The sequence below is a fragment of the Pelodiscus sinensis genome, chromosome 9 (assembly GCF_052426305.1).
Source record: "Pelodiscus sinensis isolate ZL-2025 chromosome 9, ASM5242630v1, whole genome shotgun sequence".
Taxonomy (NCBI): Eukaryota; Metazoa; Chordata; order Testudines; family Trionychidae; genus Pelodiscus; species Pelodiscus sinensis.
In genome coordinates, this window is record NC_143060.1 from 59,977,601 (window position 1) to 59,995,951 (window position 18,351).

The window sequence follows — 18,351 nt, forward strand, 5'->3', positions numbered from 1 at the left end:
AAGCAGGGCTATTCTATTATAATGGAGTATGTCAGGCAGCCACATTAAGACTTTTTTTTCAATTGTTTATAACTTTGCCAAAGTTTCATTATGGGGCTGAAGTTTTCCATGCGAGCCTCTTGCCTCAGGCTGAATTTCAATCAGTGGTTCTGCTATTTCCGTTTGAGGCAACTGCTAAGAAAGGTCCAATGATACACAGAAAGCACAGTTTCTCTTCTGCTTATGCAACTGAATAATGAACATTAAAGTCTTGGGGGTCATTAACATTTAGCCCGTAAATTCACTGAGCATTTGAGAAAATAGCAGGAAAGAGCCTGCGGGAGAAGGAAGAAAGGACTGGAAATAAGATGTGCTTGATATAGGAAAGATATGGGGGTGGGGTGAAAGAGAGCACTAGAGAGTCAGCCTATTGCTCAAAGCAGAAAGGATACTGAAACAGGAAGTCCCCCACCCCCAATTCCTAGGCAGCCTTCCAGCAGCAATACTAGGACTGATACTGAAGAAGAGAAAAGATTCTTTGTTAGAACATTCATGTGTATACACCACAAAGGACTACAGTTCCCTTTCCCCTATACACAGCCATGTGTAACAGTGGTATTAAAACACACAAATAGATACTGTATTATGAGAAGTGGTGAAACTGGTGTGTAGGGAGATTAGCTATTTTCAGATACTTTTATAAACATTGCGAAAGTGCTTCTTGCTATAATGGTTTACAGCTAACTAAGCAACACATGGGCTGCATCTAGACTGGCAAGCTGTCTATACTGGTCGCTTGAATTTCCGCAAGAACACTGACGATCTCATGTAAGATTGTCAGTGTTCTTGCGGAAATGCTATGCTGCTCCCATTCGGGCAAAAGCCCTCTTGCGCAAATGCTTTTGTGCAAGAGGGCCAGTGTAGACAACGCGGTATTGTTTTGCGCAAAAAAGCCCCGATTGCGAAAAGTGCTTTTGCGGAAAAGCGTCCATGCTAATCTAGATGCTTTTTTCCGCAAATGCTTTTAACGGAAAAACTTTTCCATTAAAAGCATTTGCAGAAAATCATGCCAGTCTAGACGTAGCCATGTAGTTTATGATGGTTTAGGTGCCTGGAGCACTTCTTTGATTTCTATCATTCTTTATACAGACTGATTAAGAAGCTTCAGCAACCATTCTCTACAAGAGAAATCCCTGCCCTGATATGTACTTTGCCCACACTGAATCGGATTAATCAGGTTAGTGTTTTCTACTCTGAAGCAGCCATTAGAACTAAGGGGAATCCCAGCATATCACACACTGAATAGATAAGCACTCAAAAATGATGCTCTGATCTCTTCAGGAAGAATACCTGTGACACAACGGAGAAGTCAAACATTACCAACAAAATATATGTATTACCTGAAGTTCAACCACTATTATAGCTCCAGAAATTTGGGCAAAGTCATCTTTACAGCTTTCTGTTCTGCATAGTAAGCAGTACAAATTGATGTGAAGGGTATGAAATTGCAGACAGGCAATTTAAATATCTTTGAGAGGGGGAAGTCACATATGCTCAGAGTATGTAAAATTCAGTCGACAAGTTAATGCCCACTCACTACTGCTACTCCACATTAACCCCACAGGTGCCAGCCCATAGGATTTGCACACCAGCATAACACAGCCTCCTCGATTACAGCCAGTATATTCTGAATTTGATAGTAGGGTTAAACTGAAATTAGCTTGCTCATACTTCATTCCAAGATCAATTTTCTGGACTGAAGTTTACTGCAGACCAATGAAACAGTTACTCCTTCAGCATACCAAGTTGCTATACTCTCTGAAGTGTGTTGAAAGGTTTCTATTTCAAGGCCTAAGGGTTATGTTATTTCATTTTCTGGAAAAAAACTATCCCCCCCCCCCCCTTATTTATAATTCTGCCAGTAACAAGAGTGACACATGCAGTTTTGGGAAGGAATTACAGTAAATATACTTTGAATTGCTTGGCTGCCATGATGTGCATTTCCCAAAGTCATGTGTAACCTACACAGTTGCTTGGAGTGGTGCACTGTCCCATTTAGCGGCAATGAGACCACTTCCAGAGAGAATGAGCCTACTTTACAGCCTTAGCTAACAGCCAACTGGGCTCATGCACTAAGCTCCAAAGGTTCCAGGGTTGATTCCACCTTTCAGCATTACACGTGCACGAGTAGAGCAATTCCCTCTTAATTCATCTGTACAAAAGCATGCACCAAGTTTGTCATCATCCATTTGAACCGTCACTGCTTGGACAGCCTCTTAGGAAGTTTTCCAGTCATGAGTAACTGAAAATATGAGTGTATAAAAAATTCAGCACTTATCTACATCATACAGCCTGCTTCCAAACTAAAGACCACAACAGGAGTTCCTGCAGGCATAAGAGTTCAGACACACAGTTGACCTTTGGAATGGTTTAGGCATTCCAAGTTACCAGGACCGTTGTTTTCCTACTACAAGGATCCAGCTGTATATGAATAGAGCTAACCTTGTGTTGCAAGCCATAAGGTTGATGCCAGCCGCTGAAGGCCTGGAGATTTGGCGGATCACATTCAGCATTCTCTCATTCACTGGGTCCAGCTGGCTAATGATTTCAGGATCCTTAGTTACTTCAACGACAAGAGCTTCCATTGCTGCACGCAGGGCAGTGATACAGGCAGCTGCATCATGAGACATCCGCAGTTTAATCCTAGAGCAGGAAAGACGACATTTCAAAATGTAGACATCTCTAGATATACAGCATTATAAGCTGTAGGAGAGAGGCTACAGAGAACAATGTTCCACAGAGCAGGTACCAACCATCACAGAACACACAACTTCAAAGCTTGGAGTATGGGTAACACCCTAACAATGGGAAATGAGGCCATCTGAAATGAAAACAGTATGACTGGCAATACATGAGATTCCCCAGCATAGAGGAAAAAAAAGATCAGAAACCAATTAGAACCATTGTCAACATTTTCAGCTTCTTGCTCTTTGGACCTGGAACACTGCAGGTACTACCAGTTACCACCTCACTAACTTCTGGGATTCAAATATGCCAAAACATTAAAGCAAGCTCAAAAATATAGGGACTATTCAAGGCTCTATTATGGATACAAGAGTATCTCTCCAAAAACTACCTGTCATCCAATATCAAATCTGACAAATGTTAGTTAGCCTTAACCACCCTGGGAAATGGGTAGGCATTAATCTCATTTTAAAGATTGGGAAACTGTTAAAAAATCAAGTATCAGAGGGGTAGCCGTGTTAGTCTGAATCTGCAAAAGCGACGAGGAGCAAATTCCCAGCACCAAAAAGACCCACTTTGTCAGATGCATGTAGTGGAAATTTCCAGAGGCAGGTATAAATATGCAGGCCAGGATCAGGCTGGAGATGACAAGGTGGATCCAATCAAGGAGGATGACAAAGTGGGTCTTTGCCCACGAAAGCTTATGCTCCTACACTTCAGTTAGTCTATAAGGTGCCACAGGACACAGCTGCTAGAAGTGGGCCTCATCCTCCTTGATTGGATCCACCTTGTCATCTCCAGCCTGATCCTGGCCTGCATATTTATACCTGACCCTGGAAATTTCCACTGCATGCATCTGACGAAGTGGGTCTTTGCCCACGAAAGCTTATGCTCCTACACTTCAGTTAGTCTATAAGGTGCCACAGGACTCCTCGTCGCTTTTGAGTTAAAAAAGATAATTGTCAAAGGAAGCCAGTAGCAGAGCCAGCACCCCAACAAAGTCTAATGTCTTAACCAGGAGACGATCTTTCCTTCTGCTTGTCTATAAGGTGGTAACCCAAATTCTATAGCACCTTTAATTTAGAGATCAGAACATAGGAAAAGTAGCTCTTGTGGAACCCAGCCAGCATCTCATGTTTTCAATTTAGAACAATATACAGAAACAACAGGAGCTGCCAAAATAAACTGTTCTCCTGTCCTCACAAAGACCAATAATAATACTCCGATGAAATTCATCTGTTACTGCACAGCCTGACCTACATTTTCCATTCTAACATACTTATAAGCTAGATTACCAGCTGTTTCTCCTCAGTTATCCATAATCAACTAGGAAGCTCATACCAGTCATCCACAAGAATGATCTCTCCATCAGATAAGACTTTCTTGGAGGCAAAAAGTAGCAGCTGTAGTGGGCTCACCAAGGTCATTCCTTTGGCAGAGATAGCTCGTGTTCGAATCTGCAGATAGAAGAGGAACATGGTTTCCCATTTCAAGAACTAGAAGAGGCTGCTCTTCTTTCAGTGGCCATGGAAACTAGCAGAAATTTTTACCAACAAGGTAACCTCTGGGAGACTGTGTCTTAAGGATTTATAATATATAGAGAGCTCATCAGATCAGGACAGATCCTCTGAATCCAGCTTTGGCTGGTTAAAACAAATTGATTACCATTTAAAAACTGTTCATTTGTCTACATGAAATGAACTGTATGGTCTCAATGCAGTTCACTTTGACAAACCATAGGGTGGTTTCTGTAAACTTAGCACAATACCCCAGCATAGGACAGAAGTCTCCTCTCACCCTAAGAACAGTCCATACGACAAGACTTGGATGATGCACTTTGGTAGGGCACTACAGGGGAAGGTTGTAATCTGTACTTTCACTCAGTCATGGACCTATGGTGATCACACAACTGTCCCACCTAAAATCCTAGGCTTTCATTTGCATACACAAAGACCTGAATTTTCCTACTTGCAGAGAGTACCTTCAAAATGTCAACCGAACATAATCAATTCAGTGACATCTACCCAACTTTGCAGAGAGACAGTGGCTCTGACTATGTGAACTGCCCCATTCATTTCAATGGTGTGTTAGCAAGCCCAATTATCGTTAGAGATCACTGCTAAGTATATCACTGTCTATTTGTCACTGCTGGCTCTTGTGGCAGATATGATGTGGAGTGCAATGAGGCAGCCTGATGTTATCCAGGATTGCTAGAGTGAGGGCAACAAGGAATTCATGCCTGCAGCACTCCAAATCTATAAATCTCTCTCCCTCCCCTTTTCATATAGGAACAAAGAAGAGATGGAATCTGTTTCCCAGCACCAAAAAGCTCAAATGCATTCAGGACAACAAAACCCAAGCTACTTCCCTCACTTCTTGGGTGCCACAAGTCAGAGCTGTCCCCTGTTCAGTTCCTTAAATCGCTATCACGCCCCTTGACTTACTTGTCAATACAAAAATATGCAGCATGCTGAACACTTCAACAGTTGGGGACTGCGCACAATTAACATAAATGAGCATGGAATTCTGAACCAAATGACCCCTGGGAGGTAAGAGAGAGGATAGCTCTATTCCACTGTTTTCTGCCATACGAGCGCTCCATGGAATACAGGATCCCAGGGCTGTCAATCCACTATATTCACTAGCATTACAATTTTCATTAAAGAAATAAAACAGTGCCTGAGAGACTCCTTTTGAAATTTAAGCATTTAAAATGGGGATAACATTTGGTAACCTTCTCAAAGAAGTCTTGCATAGTTTTCTTTACCTTTTCACCAAAAACAAAGAAAGGAGAGGGATACTTCATGTCCTGGCTGCTGAAAGGGCAGTTGACAGATGATTTGTGGATAAGTGCATTGCGCCCCTCAGTGGTAAGAATTTTCCTCTTCTCCTTGTGGTAGCAGACATTAGGATACACACCAAAAGCAAGCAGGGAGATCACAACATCTAGATTGTTATCTGGTCCAGTGTTGTTAAATATCTGAGTCATCAAACACTCTGTTGACAGAACAGAAAACAGACTACTTTCCAGATCTTGCATAGTACAGCACAATTAAGTTATTCAGGATTTTTGATCTGATTCAACTCTTTATTTAGGCATTGGTTCTCAAGACATCTCTGCACTCAGAAAAAGGCATTTTAAAGTGCTATCACATCAATACAGTAATTCCTCATTTAACGCTTGCCTGCTTAACACGTTTTCGTGGTTTTTTTTTTTTAGGGAACGTTTTTTGAATTACATGACCGTCCCCAGAATAACAGGATTTCCCCAGCTGGCCCGTTGCTGGCGGTTGCACGGGGCTTCCCTCGCCTTCCTGCAAAGCGGCAGAGGTTCGCTGCTTGCTGCGCCGTTCCCCAGCGACCCCCTCCTCGCCGGACGCAGCGTGGGTCCTAGCAGGCCCGTCACAGGGGCAAACTCCCAACTCAATCTCCCTCCTCTCTCCTCCCCTTCCCTTCCCCAGAGCCAAACACCTCCCCTTCCTGCTGAAATCCAGTCCCCTTTCTCCCCCAACCTTATGTCCCAGTCTCAAGGGACACCACCACTTGAAACACAACCTCCACTTTTTCCATTATTTTCAATGGGAAAATTGACCCCACATAACACGTTTTCACTTAACACAATCATTTTCTGAAACATATCTATAGTGTTAAACGAGGAATTACTGTACTAAAGAACCGTAGTTGTAATGAGTAAACCGAACACATATTTTCTATTATTCAATGAGAAAAGAACTGAAAAATAAAACTACACATTGGATAAGCCAGGCCCCCACCCACACTCACAAGAGCCAGGACATATAGGCTTGTCCAGAAGTATCACGTCTTTTTTTCTTCATTTGTTTTAGAGACACAGGACCCCCCAAGGAGGTCAAGCTGGATGTAATAATAGTGTCATTGCTTGTCACAAGCCTGGAATCCCAGGTTGATGGTTGTTGGGTCATCTAGCCCAGAAAGAGAGTTACTGTAGCATTTATACCAGAAAGCAGGGGGAGAAAGTCTATTGCATACTAAGAAAATGAAAGGGAGAGCAACACACTTTGGATCCCCATCAACTTTTGACATGGAACAAAAATTCAAGAAAGTAACAAATCCAGAACCTGACCCATCTTTAAGAAATGCTACAAAGCCTTCCTCTTCACAAAGGGCTTTCCTATTACCACAAGAATGGACACACGCTACACTGACTCCTAACCCAAAGACCGCGTCCTAAGCACATGCCTCAAAGTCAATCTTACAAGAACAAAATAAATGTACAAATTGAAAAGAGGTGAGAGGCAAGGACCTCCCCCATGAAGGCCAGCAGGGACCTAGCTACTGCTATTAATTTTATGCAAAGGGCATTCACACCTACTAGACTTCAATTTGATAATGTCTCTATAACCGTGGTGTCCAACACGCTAGCCACATGTGGTTATTTGGCCAGCTGAGTGTTGCTAGTTTGCTTCAGAACTAGTTGGACACCACGGCTCTTTAAATTCAAGATAATCTGGATACTTATAAGAATCATCCTTAAATTTGGTCTTCTCTCTAAATAGAAACTCCATTTGAAAGTAAATTAATTCTTGTGCTTGCATATGGTGACTGGATGAGAGATTGTGTTATGTATTGTAATACTATCACTGGTTAATGGAAATGGAAACGGAAACTCAAATACAAAGTTAAATTTAACTCTAAGCTAACAAGCTATGTAGTGAAGATCTGAGAACAAGCCCAGAAAATTATACAGCTGGAAAGGCAATGTTCGGCACCTGCAGGGAGGGAACGCCCTGAGGGATTGCCTTGGAATAATTGCAAGCTGTGTTGAGCAATTTCTAGCAGTTTCTAGCTCTTCTCATCCAGAAAGAATATCACTGCAATACGGAGCATACATGCAGGAGGTAAGAGACATAGGAGAAATATGAGAAGCTAACCCATGGAGGTGGATTTGAAAAGACAATTACCACTTAAAAGGTCAAATTCCTCATATTACTGGAGGGTGGGGTATTTACCATCATTGCTGTGTTAAGTTCGCAAGCTACTATAGGGCTTGTCTACACTGTGCATTAGTCCACACTACAGGGGTGTAAGTTCTTCTGTGCACCATGGTGTTGCACACTGATTCACACACCAGGACCCTGCTGGCACACACTATGTTTCCTAGTGCTCATTAGTGTAGTGCCAGTGTGTGCAATAATGCATACGTTAGACAAGTCCTTAGATTGGGGTGGGCAATAATTTTTGAAGGGTGGGGCCACTTTGGAAATTTCTGAAGTGGTCACAGGCTGCCCTGGAAGGGGTGGAGCAAGGAGACTTCACCACCTGCGGCCCTGATTGGCCTGGGGGGGAAGTACATGAAGTCTTAGTCTCCCATCCCCGTCCTGCCAGAGGCGTTTTCCTCTGATGCCATGTGCCCCTGGAGGAGTGGGGGGGGGGGGGGGGAGAAAGGGGAGGGGAGGGGAGAGAAGAGGACTTCACACACTCCCTCGGTCCCAGGTCTTGATTGGCCCGTTGGCAGGGTAGCAGCAGGGTGGCCATGGGCCCTTTCAACTGCTGCTGTTTAAAGGGCTTGCACTTTCTGGACAGCTGCCAGGCAACATGGTAGCAGCTGCCCAGAAGGAGCAAACCCTTTAAACAGCAGCAACTGAAAGGGCTTATGCCTCCCCAGTGGCTCCCAGGCACTGCATTAGCAGTGGAGCTGGGAGCTGTCACAGACCAGATCAAAGTGCTTGACGGGCTGAGAGTAAACAGCACAACAATGCTGGGGCAAATTCACTATGGACACGAGATAGCATTCACCTTTACTGAACTATTAGCCACCCCTATCCCTCCCTCAACTCTCAAAGACTGAAGACGACAACACTGGAAAGCCTACTTCCATGGAGTATTACCTTCTGGAAAGCCAGAATTGATAAGAATGTCTTTAAGCTGAACTTTGGCTTCCCAAGTCATCCTGAGTGTAGCCATGTTGAGCCTTTTGTGTTCACAGAATCGTATTTCTGCATCTTCACCGCCCATTCTAAAAAGGAAACAGTCAAGCATGACTCAAAAAGATCAGTACAAGAGAAGACAAGTGCCACAAATAGAAGCTCTAACACAGCCATCTGGTTGTCTAGTCAGGTCACGTAATTAGTTGCTCACCCTATATTCTCCATCAAGTTCTATGCTCAGCCAACATACCTTGCATCATCCCAGGCCTGGAAGACTGAAAGCAAAGCTACATGATCTGAAAACCTGTTCCCAGCAAAATTCCTATGGACGTAACCCAGCCTTTTACCCTCGCTGATGAAAGGCTCTGGGAAGCAGGTGGCAGCAGAGATGGTGCACACAGCATCTCCTACACTGAAACAGAAAACATGGAAATATTTGACTGGGTTTGTTCTTAGTCTTGTTGTCTACAGCTGTTACAGGCCTGTTAACATGACTAAAAACTTCCTTTGTCTAAGGACACAGACTTCATCAGCTCAGGCCACATTCTCAGAGAGCATCCTTTAGAGCAGCGCTTCCCAGTGTAAGGACATTAATTAGATCAAATAGCAGTAACTGAAATTTCATAGCACAGCTATGAATATTGTGCCTCTTCCTCATTCACTCATATAACCCTGTTTATCATCTTCTTCTAGATAATGATGAAAACCAGCACCCTCATACCTCTGTTGATGAATATTTCAGTCCCATAGTTCTTTTCACTTCTGTCTCTAACACAACCTGTCCTCGTCTCCCCATCTGCAGTTCATGCTGACCCCCACTTCATAAATATTCAGTCTCTAACTGGTGCCATTCAGTTTCTCCCTAGCTCATGAATATTTGGCTCCCCACTCCCAGTGATGCTATTTGTCTCCTAATCTCATGAATATTCAGTTCTCTTTCCTCTCTCCACCCGCCCCACCCAACAGGGCCATTGACAGCCTATATGCATGTATCCTGTTTTACCCTGTTGAGTGGATGCATGAAGATTCAGGAACAGAGAGCAAGACAGCACTGGAAAAAGTTCAGAAAAGGGTTACAAAAACTATTAAGGTTATGAAACAGCTGCTATATGAGGAGCGATTAAAAAATTGGACTTTAAGGGGAGGAAATGATAGAGGGCTATAAAATCATGGCTGGTGTGGAAAAAGTCAACAAGGAAAAGTTACAAAGAGTCCTGTGGCATCTTGTAGACTAACAGATGTATTGGAGCATAAGCTTTCCTGGGCAAAGACCCACTTCATCAGATGCATGTAGTGGAAATTTCCAGAGGCAGGTATAAATACGCAGTCTAGAGATAACGATTAATTCAGTCAGGGAGGGTGAGGCCCACTTCTAGCAGCTGATGTGGAGGTGTGAACACCAAGAGAGAAGAAACTGCTTTTGTACTCAGCTAGCCATTCACGGTCTTTGTTTAATCCTAAACTGATGGTGTCAAAATTTGCAGATGAACTGTAGCTTAGCAGTTTCTCTTTGAAGTCTGGTCTTGAAGTTTTTTTGCTGCAGGATGGCTACCTTTAAATCTGATACTGTGTGTCCAGGGAGACTGAAGTGTTCCCCTACAGGTTTTTGTATATTGCCATTCCTAATATCTGATTTGTGTCCGTTTATTCTTTTATTCTTCTAAGGAAAAGTTATTTGCTTGCTCCCATAACACAAAAATAAGGGGTCACCAAATGAAAAAAAGGCAGCAGGTTTAAAACAAAGGAAGTATTTCTTCACACAATGCCCAGTTAACTGACACAGGATGCTGTGAAGGCCAGGACTTTAACATCGTTAAAAAAAAAGAACTAGATAAATTCATGAAGGAAAGGTCCATCAACGGCTAATTAGCCATTATGGGAAGGAATGGTGTCCCTAGCCTCTGTTTGTCAGAGGCTGGGAACGGGTGATAGGGAAGGGATCACTTGATTACCTGTGCTGTTCCCTACTTCTGGGGCACCTGGCATTGGCCACTACTGAAAGACAGGATTCTGGGCTAGATGGACCTTTGGTCTGATTCAGGATGGCGGTTCTTATGTTCTTAAAGAAAGAAATGATACTGAGGCACTTACTAGAAAATGCAGCCCATTATCATCATCTTGCCGAGACGAGGTTCAATGGGAAGCTTAGCAAGGATTCTCCCAAGGGGAGTCAACTCATCATTAGAATCCAGGGCATCCAGCTCTGAAACAAATGATTAACCTGTCAACAAAGATGGTGCTGGCAGCTGCCTAGTCAAACCAAGGATTTAATTAAGACCATGTGTATGAGATTGAGAAGTTTAAGAACTTAATGTTAGTCCAAGTGTTCTGAAGGAACTCAAATATTAAATTGCAGAACTATAAACTGTGATACCTAACCTTTGCTTAAATCAGCCTCTATAACCAGACAGCTGGAGAGCAGCTAAAATAACAATAATTTACAAAAAAGGCTCCAGAGGTGATCTGGCAATTACAATACCAAGCACATCAGTTGAACTTATAGTAAAGGACAGAACTATCAGATACAAACAAATATGCTGGGAAGTGTCAATTCAATTGTTGAGGTAGTTATGCCGCAACAATAATTCCTTGATCATATCAACAAGCATGAAAACAAGGGAGACTCAGTCAAAATAGCCTCAACATGCAGTGGTAGTCAAAAAATGTTGAGAACTTAGATTAATGAAATAGAAATTTTCCTAACACCACCTCATAAATTCATGGTACATCCACACACAATGAGCAGTTCTGATTGCTACGCTTCGAAGGATATTACAATTGGAAAGTATACAAGAAGGACAACAAAAATGTTTATGAGTATGGAACAGCTGTTCTGTAGCTTGGTGCCAGACTACAAACCACTGGCTGCCAGGCCACGGCAGCTCTGGGGGCTGGAACTGGGGTACACTGCCCAGCACCTCTCCTCCCACTGCGGTTGTTGGGAGAGACGAGTCCTGCCCCGCCTTTCAGCCAACCAGTGCCAGCCAGAGAGTGGTTCCCAGTGCAGAGCCCGGCACGGCAGCCTTAGAGCAGCTGTGACCCGGGCAGCAGTGCTTAGCTGGTGGCTGGGGCACAACACAGGGGTAGGTGCGGGGACTGAGGCAGGCACTGGGAGCTCCAGGGGCAGGGCTAATGCTGGGGGGCTCCAAGAAGTGGGGGCTCTGGGAAAGTTGGGTACAGTGGGGCTCTGGAAACAGGAGGTTGGCACTGGTGGCATGGGCTTTAAGAGGCGGGGGCTGGCACCGGGGGGCTCTGAGGGCGGGAGGTGGAGTTGGGTGTAGGGATGTGAACGACTAGTTGACTAGTCACTCCACCCTTGCTCAAAGGGGCAGCAAGGGGAGGGGGAAAGGAGAGAAGAAGGGATGAGAACAGGATGCTTCAAAGCAGCAGCGCTGTGTGGAGCCCAGGACCAGACCTGGGCTCCACGTGGCACTGCCTCTTTGAAGCTCTGGGGGGAGCACAGGGCCAGCAGGGGCTGCTTGAGTCCCCCACTGGCCTTGTGCTCCCTGCACGCTTTCGCCAGGGCTGTTGCTACACTTCAAAGGTGAAAGCGCCCTTAAACTAATCGAACAGTTGTGATGCAAATTGCATCGATTACTCGATAGCCAATTAATCTAAATTTAACATCTCTAATTGGGTGCAGTGGACTCTGGGGTCAGAGGCTGGCACCGGGGGGTAGTGGACGGCTCTAGGGGTCAGGGCTGGCACTGGGGGTCTCTAGGTACAGGGTGTACCCCAGTCATGGCTCCCAGAGCTGATGCAAACAGCTGGTGACGGCCATGTGGCAAATGCCAAAGCTGAAGACGGCTGTTCGCAGCCACTCTGGGGTCCGGGGCTTTTGGCGGACTGGTAACATTTTATTTGAATATTCATTGTTAAACAGGCAATGGGTATAATGCTGACAAAAGATTTTTTTTTTTTTTTAAACACAACACAGTCAGCCTGTAGAGCTCACTGCCAGCAGCTAATGTGAAGGCCAAAAGTACAACTGGATTAAAAAAAGAATCAGATCAGACCATGATGGATAGGTCCTTTCATGGCTACTAGCTAAATTGGTGAATTATAAAAGATCAGAGTGGAAATAGGCAGGCAACCATACATATACTTGAACTTACAAAGCACTGAATGAATGTCTAACGCTTTGCAAACTTTACCTAACAAATCATTTAATATACTTTAACTTGCAGCCTAAAGAAAAGCGCAATAAAATTTCTAGAGATGAAGACTGGGCCTTGGACAGAGAATCTAGTTTTCCTGTCAGATCTGTTGGGCATCTATCTGTCCCTCAACTGCCCCATTTGTAGAGTGATTAAATAATTTGCTTGCTGGGATATTGTGAGGCTCAAGCTATTAAAGTCTGTAAAGTGTTTTGAGATCCTGGAACAAAGTATAACAATGCAAAATAATTTTAAGAGAATCTATCTGCCTAGATCAGACTTGTTTAGAACAAATACCCCAGATGCTTTAATGCAGTAGAATCACATCTCATACGAGTCTCACAGCTGAAGCTACAGTAGTAGACAGTTTCATAAGGGACTTGTAAAATATAGGAAAACAAGCCTGAAGTTAGGCAGAGAAAAACACTTCTTCAGTTGTAGAAATTTCCTGCTAACATGAAAATGCATTTCAGAGTCACGAAGGAGTCTCCAGACATCAGGTCCTTCCAGCCAAAGAAAAACTAAAAATACAGCCGGCCCCCGACTTTACGAATGGGTTACATACCAAACACCTGGTCGTAACTCGATTTGTTCGTAAGTCGGAAATACACGCTTTTAAATACAGTCGTGCTGTTCGTAAGTGCGGATAGTGCATTCGTAAGTCGGGGACCGGCTGTAATGGGGTTAATGGGAGGTTGGTCGTAAGTGCGAACGGTCATAAGTCAACGTGTTCGTAACTCAGGCACAAACTGTATAAACTCTAGCATTATAAATGTCATTGCTATTTACAATGGACCTTGATACCCTGAATCATTCAAACCTACATGTTGACGTTTCCTCTTAGCTGCACCACTGCCCAGCAGGCTGTCAAGTGCTGATTATTTCAGGTGCATCTCTCCCACAGCTACACTACTCACACCCTCTACCTTGGAGCTCTGGTTGCAGCCAGGACTCTCCTGCTTGCTATACAGAGTAGGGAGGAGGGGAGCACTGATGTCAGAGTGTCTCCTTCCTCCCACCCTGTATGACATTTCTGCAAAGTGGGGGAGGGGAAAAAATGGGACATGACAGGGCTCAGGAGCGGGACAGAGGAAGACTGCTGGCAGCTAAGTTGAACAAGCAGGCTTCATACTGCTGACTGCTGATCTAGTTAAAGGACCTTGATCTGTAATATATGGACAGTGTCCGTCACAAACACCTCCTAACACATACTTGTATTTCTGTTGTTGTTACTTCCAATACTTCCCTCAAAGTGTTTATTTTTATCACTGGTCTATACATTTCATAATTTTTATTTCTCCTGCTTTTAACATTATTTCTTAGTAACCTGTCCTGGCTAGAGTAATTATTCCTATGGTAACTTGTAAAATATTAAGGTAGTTTTTTTGTTTGGTGCACATCTGCACACTGTCTCAATGTGGTGCACATAACAAAATTCATTCCACACATTAAATTAAAATGAAAGAGAACACTGGAGATCTGTGGGTTTGCTAACAAGGAATCTTGTGGCACAAAAGAGGTACCTCTGAGCGTGTGTTCTGCTTCAATCACTGCATCCAAAGGTGGTGGTTCTATTGCTTTGGCCAAGAACTGTCCAATCCCTCCCAGGCGCAGAAGTTTGATGCTCAGAGCAATTTCATGCAGTGGCGTTCGGAACATTTCAGGTGTCATGTGAGTTTCAAGCCTGAAAACAGAGAAGGGAGTACAAAGAGAGTCAACCTTATGGACGGACGGACACACGATCCCCAGTACAGGTGCAACCTACGTGAGTTCATTCACTAAGTCACCCCCTGAATCCACCCTCATCATCTTCCTGCAACTTATCTTCAGTAACTCCATTTCCCTTCCAGCTGGAATCTTCTTTCGTCTCCTTGCCCCTCCATAAGGGAACGCAAATGCTAGAACAGATCTTCTATTCCTCTGGCAGGTCAATTGTTATGAGGTTGCCTCATATTACTACTACCCTCGTGTCAGCTTCCATGCCAGATACTTTATCACCTTAATTCCCAATACCATGTGCTGGTTCCTGGTTCAACTGGGCTAGCAACGAAGAATGCTTTTACTGGAAATAGGCCAACTATTTATTTCTAGCGGCATGGAGGTATGGTAGGGGTGGAGCTCATGGGCCGCTACTCCCTGACATAGTGCCCTCAGCCTCTTTGCCTTAAGGATTCCAGTTAAAATATGCAATCATTTCTAGGCGTTAACACTTGAACAGTTAGTATCCAATGTGATGTTTGGGATACACAGATCTATCCACTTCTACTTCTTATACTGGCTTCCACTATTTAAACTTTCCTTCTCCTTCTAGGATGCCCAAAGCTAGGCATTCCTAGAGTCCAAGACAATTGTGAACACCTAGTCTTATGTCCTACACAGCACAGGCCAGAAAAATTTCTAAAAATAGTTCCGTGTGCATATCATTTGGAAGCATATTCTATCTTGATTTTAAACTGCCAGTGAGGGAGGACCCACACGTTTGGCAAACTGTTCCAAGAGTTAATTCCTTTCACTGGTATTTCTTCTAGAGATTCCCGTTCAGGCCAGCAGTGCATTCGCTTTTTCAGCCACAGCTTTGCACTGGAAGCTCATGTTCACCTCATTACCCCAGGAAACAGTGGCTAGAAAAGATTTGGAGGTCATGGGGCCATTCTCTAAGTCTGTCCTTCATTCTTTGTTCTCAGATGTATACATTTAGCTTATTAAAATGCATTTCGTTTGCCTGCACAGCATTTACCATGCAATTCAGTTCACTCTATAATCAGTGGCCTGTTCTCTTCATTATTCCCTCAATCTGGGTCATCCACAAACATTATCAGTTATGTTTTCTTTCACATTATTGACAAAAATGTTTTAAAATAGCATTGGGTCAAGAACCAATCCCTGTGGGATCCCACTAGAAATACAGGTTTACAATGTTTTCTGTTTAAGCAAAGGAATTCCTGTTCTGTGAGAAGCTGAACCTAAATTCTCATGCAAGACCACAATTTCTTCAAGAGCATGCAACTAGTTTGCTCTCAGAAGTTGCTAACGAACTAAGACGATCACATTATGTTGTAATATGTATCTAAATATTTAATGCTACAAAGATGTAAGGAATGTTTTTATTACATGCTGCTTCAAAAACTGAAATTTGCTAACACTGAACACTGTAAACATACCACTATCTTGCAGCTGTTTCCCAGGGGAATGGGTGTACTGGGATGTTTTGGAGGGTAGTGGGTGGAAGACAGCCGAGTCTGACAGCTGCGTAAGCCCCTGCAGCTGGCAGTGAGCATTTCATGGCTTTTGTCTTTGGGGGAAGGTTTGGCAGATAGGAATGAGAAAGAATCAGTTTCAGTAGCTTGGGAATATTGAGCAGCTGGAAGTGGGAGAAAACCAATTTGGCAGCAAGAGGAGATGTTGGCAGCTTCTGGCCAGAGTATTGGAAAAAAGAAGGAACATCTGTCTACCTGCATCCCCTTCTCCTAGGTCTTTCCCCCGATCTGGTTCTCGCCATCTTCCATACCTGCTGTCCTCCATACCAGCACCTCTCCACACAAGTGTGCACTTTGTCTGGTAGGATCCAGGTGTCTTTTGTGGCAACTCATTTTAGAACCCTTCCCCCCGCTTCACTCTGGGGCCTTAATGGAATCTTACTGGGTGAAGCATAGGGCTCTTTCCAAGTCTTTCTAACAGACTGCCGGGCCATACTTTGTCCAGTCAGGTGGGGATTGCTCTCAAAGTCACACCTCAAACAATTTCCCTGCTCTCTACAAAAATTTTTGAAGGGGACCCACAAATTTTAGAGTAGGAACTAAAGTGTGTCTGAGGAAATGCAACAGCTTATAGCAATCTTATCCCCAAGATTTTGGGTTAATCCGGTTCCACGGCTTGGTTTTAAGCAGCTCACAACTGCATACTCTGTAATGTACGGAGTGCTTCCAAATGCCCCATTGTCCCAGAAGTCACAGCCTTACCTCTCAAAGCGAGCTCTGCTGCACAGATGGAAACAGAATCCAGCCCGCACTCGGCCAGCACGCCCTTTCCGTTGCTCAAGGTTAGTTTTTGATGCCCAGACTGTGGCATAATTTGTCATGTTGTTGTGAGCAGTAAACAGCTTCACCTTTTGTCTATAAAAGTAGTACAAATTATGAAGATCAAATATTGCAAAGTTGGTTTGCACTATATCATTTAATACAGCAAAACTAGGACAAAAAAATTAACTATCCTAGTCTTTCTGCTTAAAGAATAATGCTCCCATTCAGAACCCATATTTCCTGACCTTCTCCCAAAAATTTTAATCTCTCAGCCCTAACCTCTAACACAATTAGAGATTCATGCTACAATGTACTCAAAGTATATACAGCAAGTCAGTAACAGACTAATACAGGAAGACTTAATAATCCTCCAGCAGCCATACAATGAGAGTTTGTAGTACGAAATCATCCATTTGGAAGATAGTATACAGGAATTCCCCAGACATCCACATAAACAAACACCAGCATGGTATTCAATTGAGCACAGAACCATTGCAGATGAGAGGTCTCCAAAATCACAGTCTTGGGGCTACAGCAACATAAGTACTACACGTGCACAAAAAACGTGTTATCTAAAACAGAGATCTGGATTGGGAACTCACTTGCAAGAGTCTATAACATAAACAACATCATTGATGGTAATGCTAGTCTCAGCAATATTGGTAGATAAAATCACCTACGAAAACAGGAAAATTGTATTAGGATACATGCGTTGTACAAAGGAGCTAAAGACATTCTGTAAGGCAGTGATTCTAAAACTTTTTGGCCCATGCTCACTCTGCTCAACACAAATCTTTCTGCAAACTACCCATAATGACAAAATGGATGCAGGAGTGGGCTGGGGGTCTGGCCAGGATTCCAGCCAATGAGAACAGTTAGGAAAGCCTCCAGAGGAGTCATTTCCTGCACCGATATTTCCCCAACTGGGTGGCAGGGAAATGTGCAAAGCCGTTTTCTTCACCCATGAGTTACATCTACCCTGCAAGGCACAAGGCTCTCCTCCCCAGCCCCTGCAGCAGGAAGACAACCTCGCAAAGGGCAAACAGGTGTGTGGGGCTGGAGCACCAGTGAGGACTCCCTGCTGTGGGGGAAGAGTCTCAAGCCCGCAGCCCACTTGTAATGTGGTCGGACCACACTCTGAGAACCACTGCTGTAAGGTAATGCAGAATGCCAACATTAAAAAAAAAACCCAAAAAACTTTCCTCAATAGCATAGGACACAGAGCTACTATATTACATTCTTCCCATGCTCATGGTAAAGTTTCACACCTTGGTCACTCCAGAAGGCACTGGATCAAACACTCTGCGCTGTTCATCTCGAGGAATTTGTGAATGCAGGGGCAGAATTCTATACTGATGGCTTCCTACAGTATGAACACAGGAAGGTTAAAGAACTATAACGATATGTACTAGACATGAAAATTCAATTCCCTCTTATCCACCCACTGCTTCATACCTAAGCATCTTCCTTTCACTTCCACCCATCCATGTACACTAACCTAGCTCCCAACTTGCAGAGACATACAATTCATTCAATCAACTCATC

At 43.8% G+C, this 18,351-nt stretch overlaps 1 protein-coding gene across 2 annotated transcripts in view; it reads right to left on the bottom strand.

Annotated features, from left to right (window-relative positions):
- DHX9 (DExH-box helicase 9) overlaps positions 1 to 18,351 on the bottom strand; it is a 43,808-nt gene that overhangs the window by 1,010 nt on the left and 24,447 nt on the right. For both annotated transcript variants that reach the window (XM_006126921.5, XM_006126923.5), the window contains 10 exons: positions 18,075 to 18,169; positions 17,409 to 17,482; positions 16,747 to 16,899; positions 14,311 to 14,471; positions 10,722 to 10,833; positions 8,881 to 9,042; positions 8,592 to 8,719; positions 5,492 to 5,721; positions 4,066 to 4,181; positions 2,482 to 2,682 (listed from right to left, as the gene is read on the bottom strand). In XM_006126921.5, coding sequence (XP_006126983.2) covers positions 2,482 to 2,682; positions 4,066 to 4,181; positions 5,492 to 5,721; positions 8,592 to 8,719; positions 8,881 to 9,042; positions 10,722 to 10,833; positions 14,311 to 14,471; positions 16,747 to 16,899; positions 17,409 to 17,482; positions 18,075 to 18,169 — 1,432 coding nt within the window. The remainder of the gene's footprint in view (positions 1 to 2,481; positions 2,683 to 4,065; positions 4,182 to 5,491; positions 5,722 to 8,591; positions 8,720 to 8,880; positions 9,043 to 10,721; positions 10,834 to 14,310; positions 14,472 to 16,746; positions 16,900 to 17,408; positions 17,483 to 18,074; positions 18,170 to 18,351) is intronic.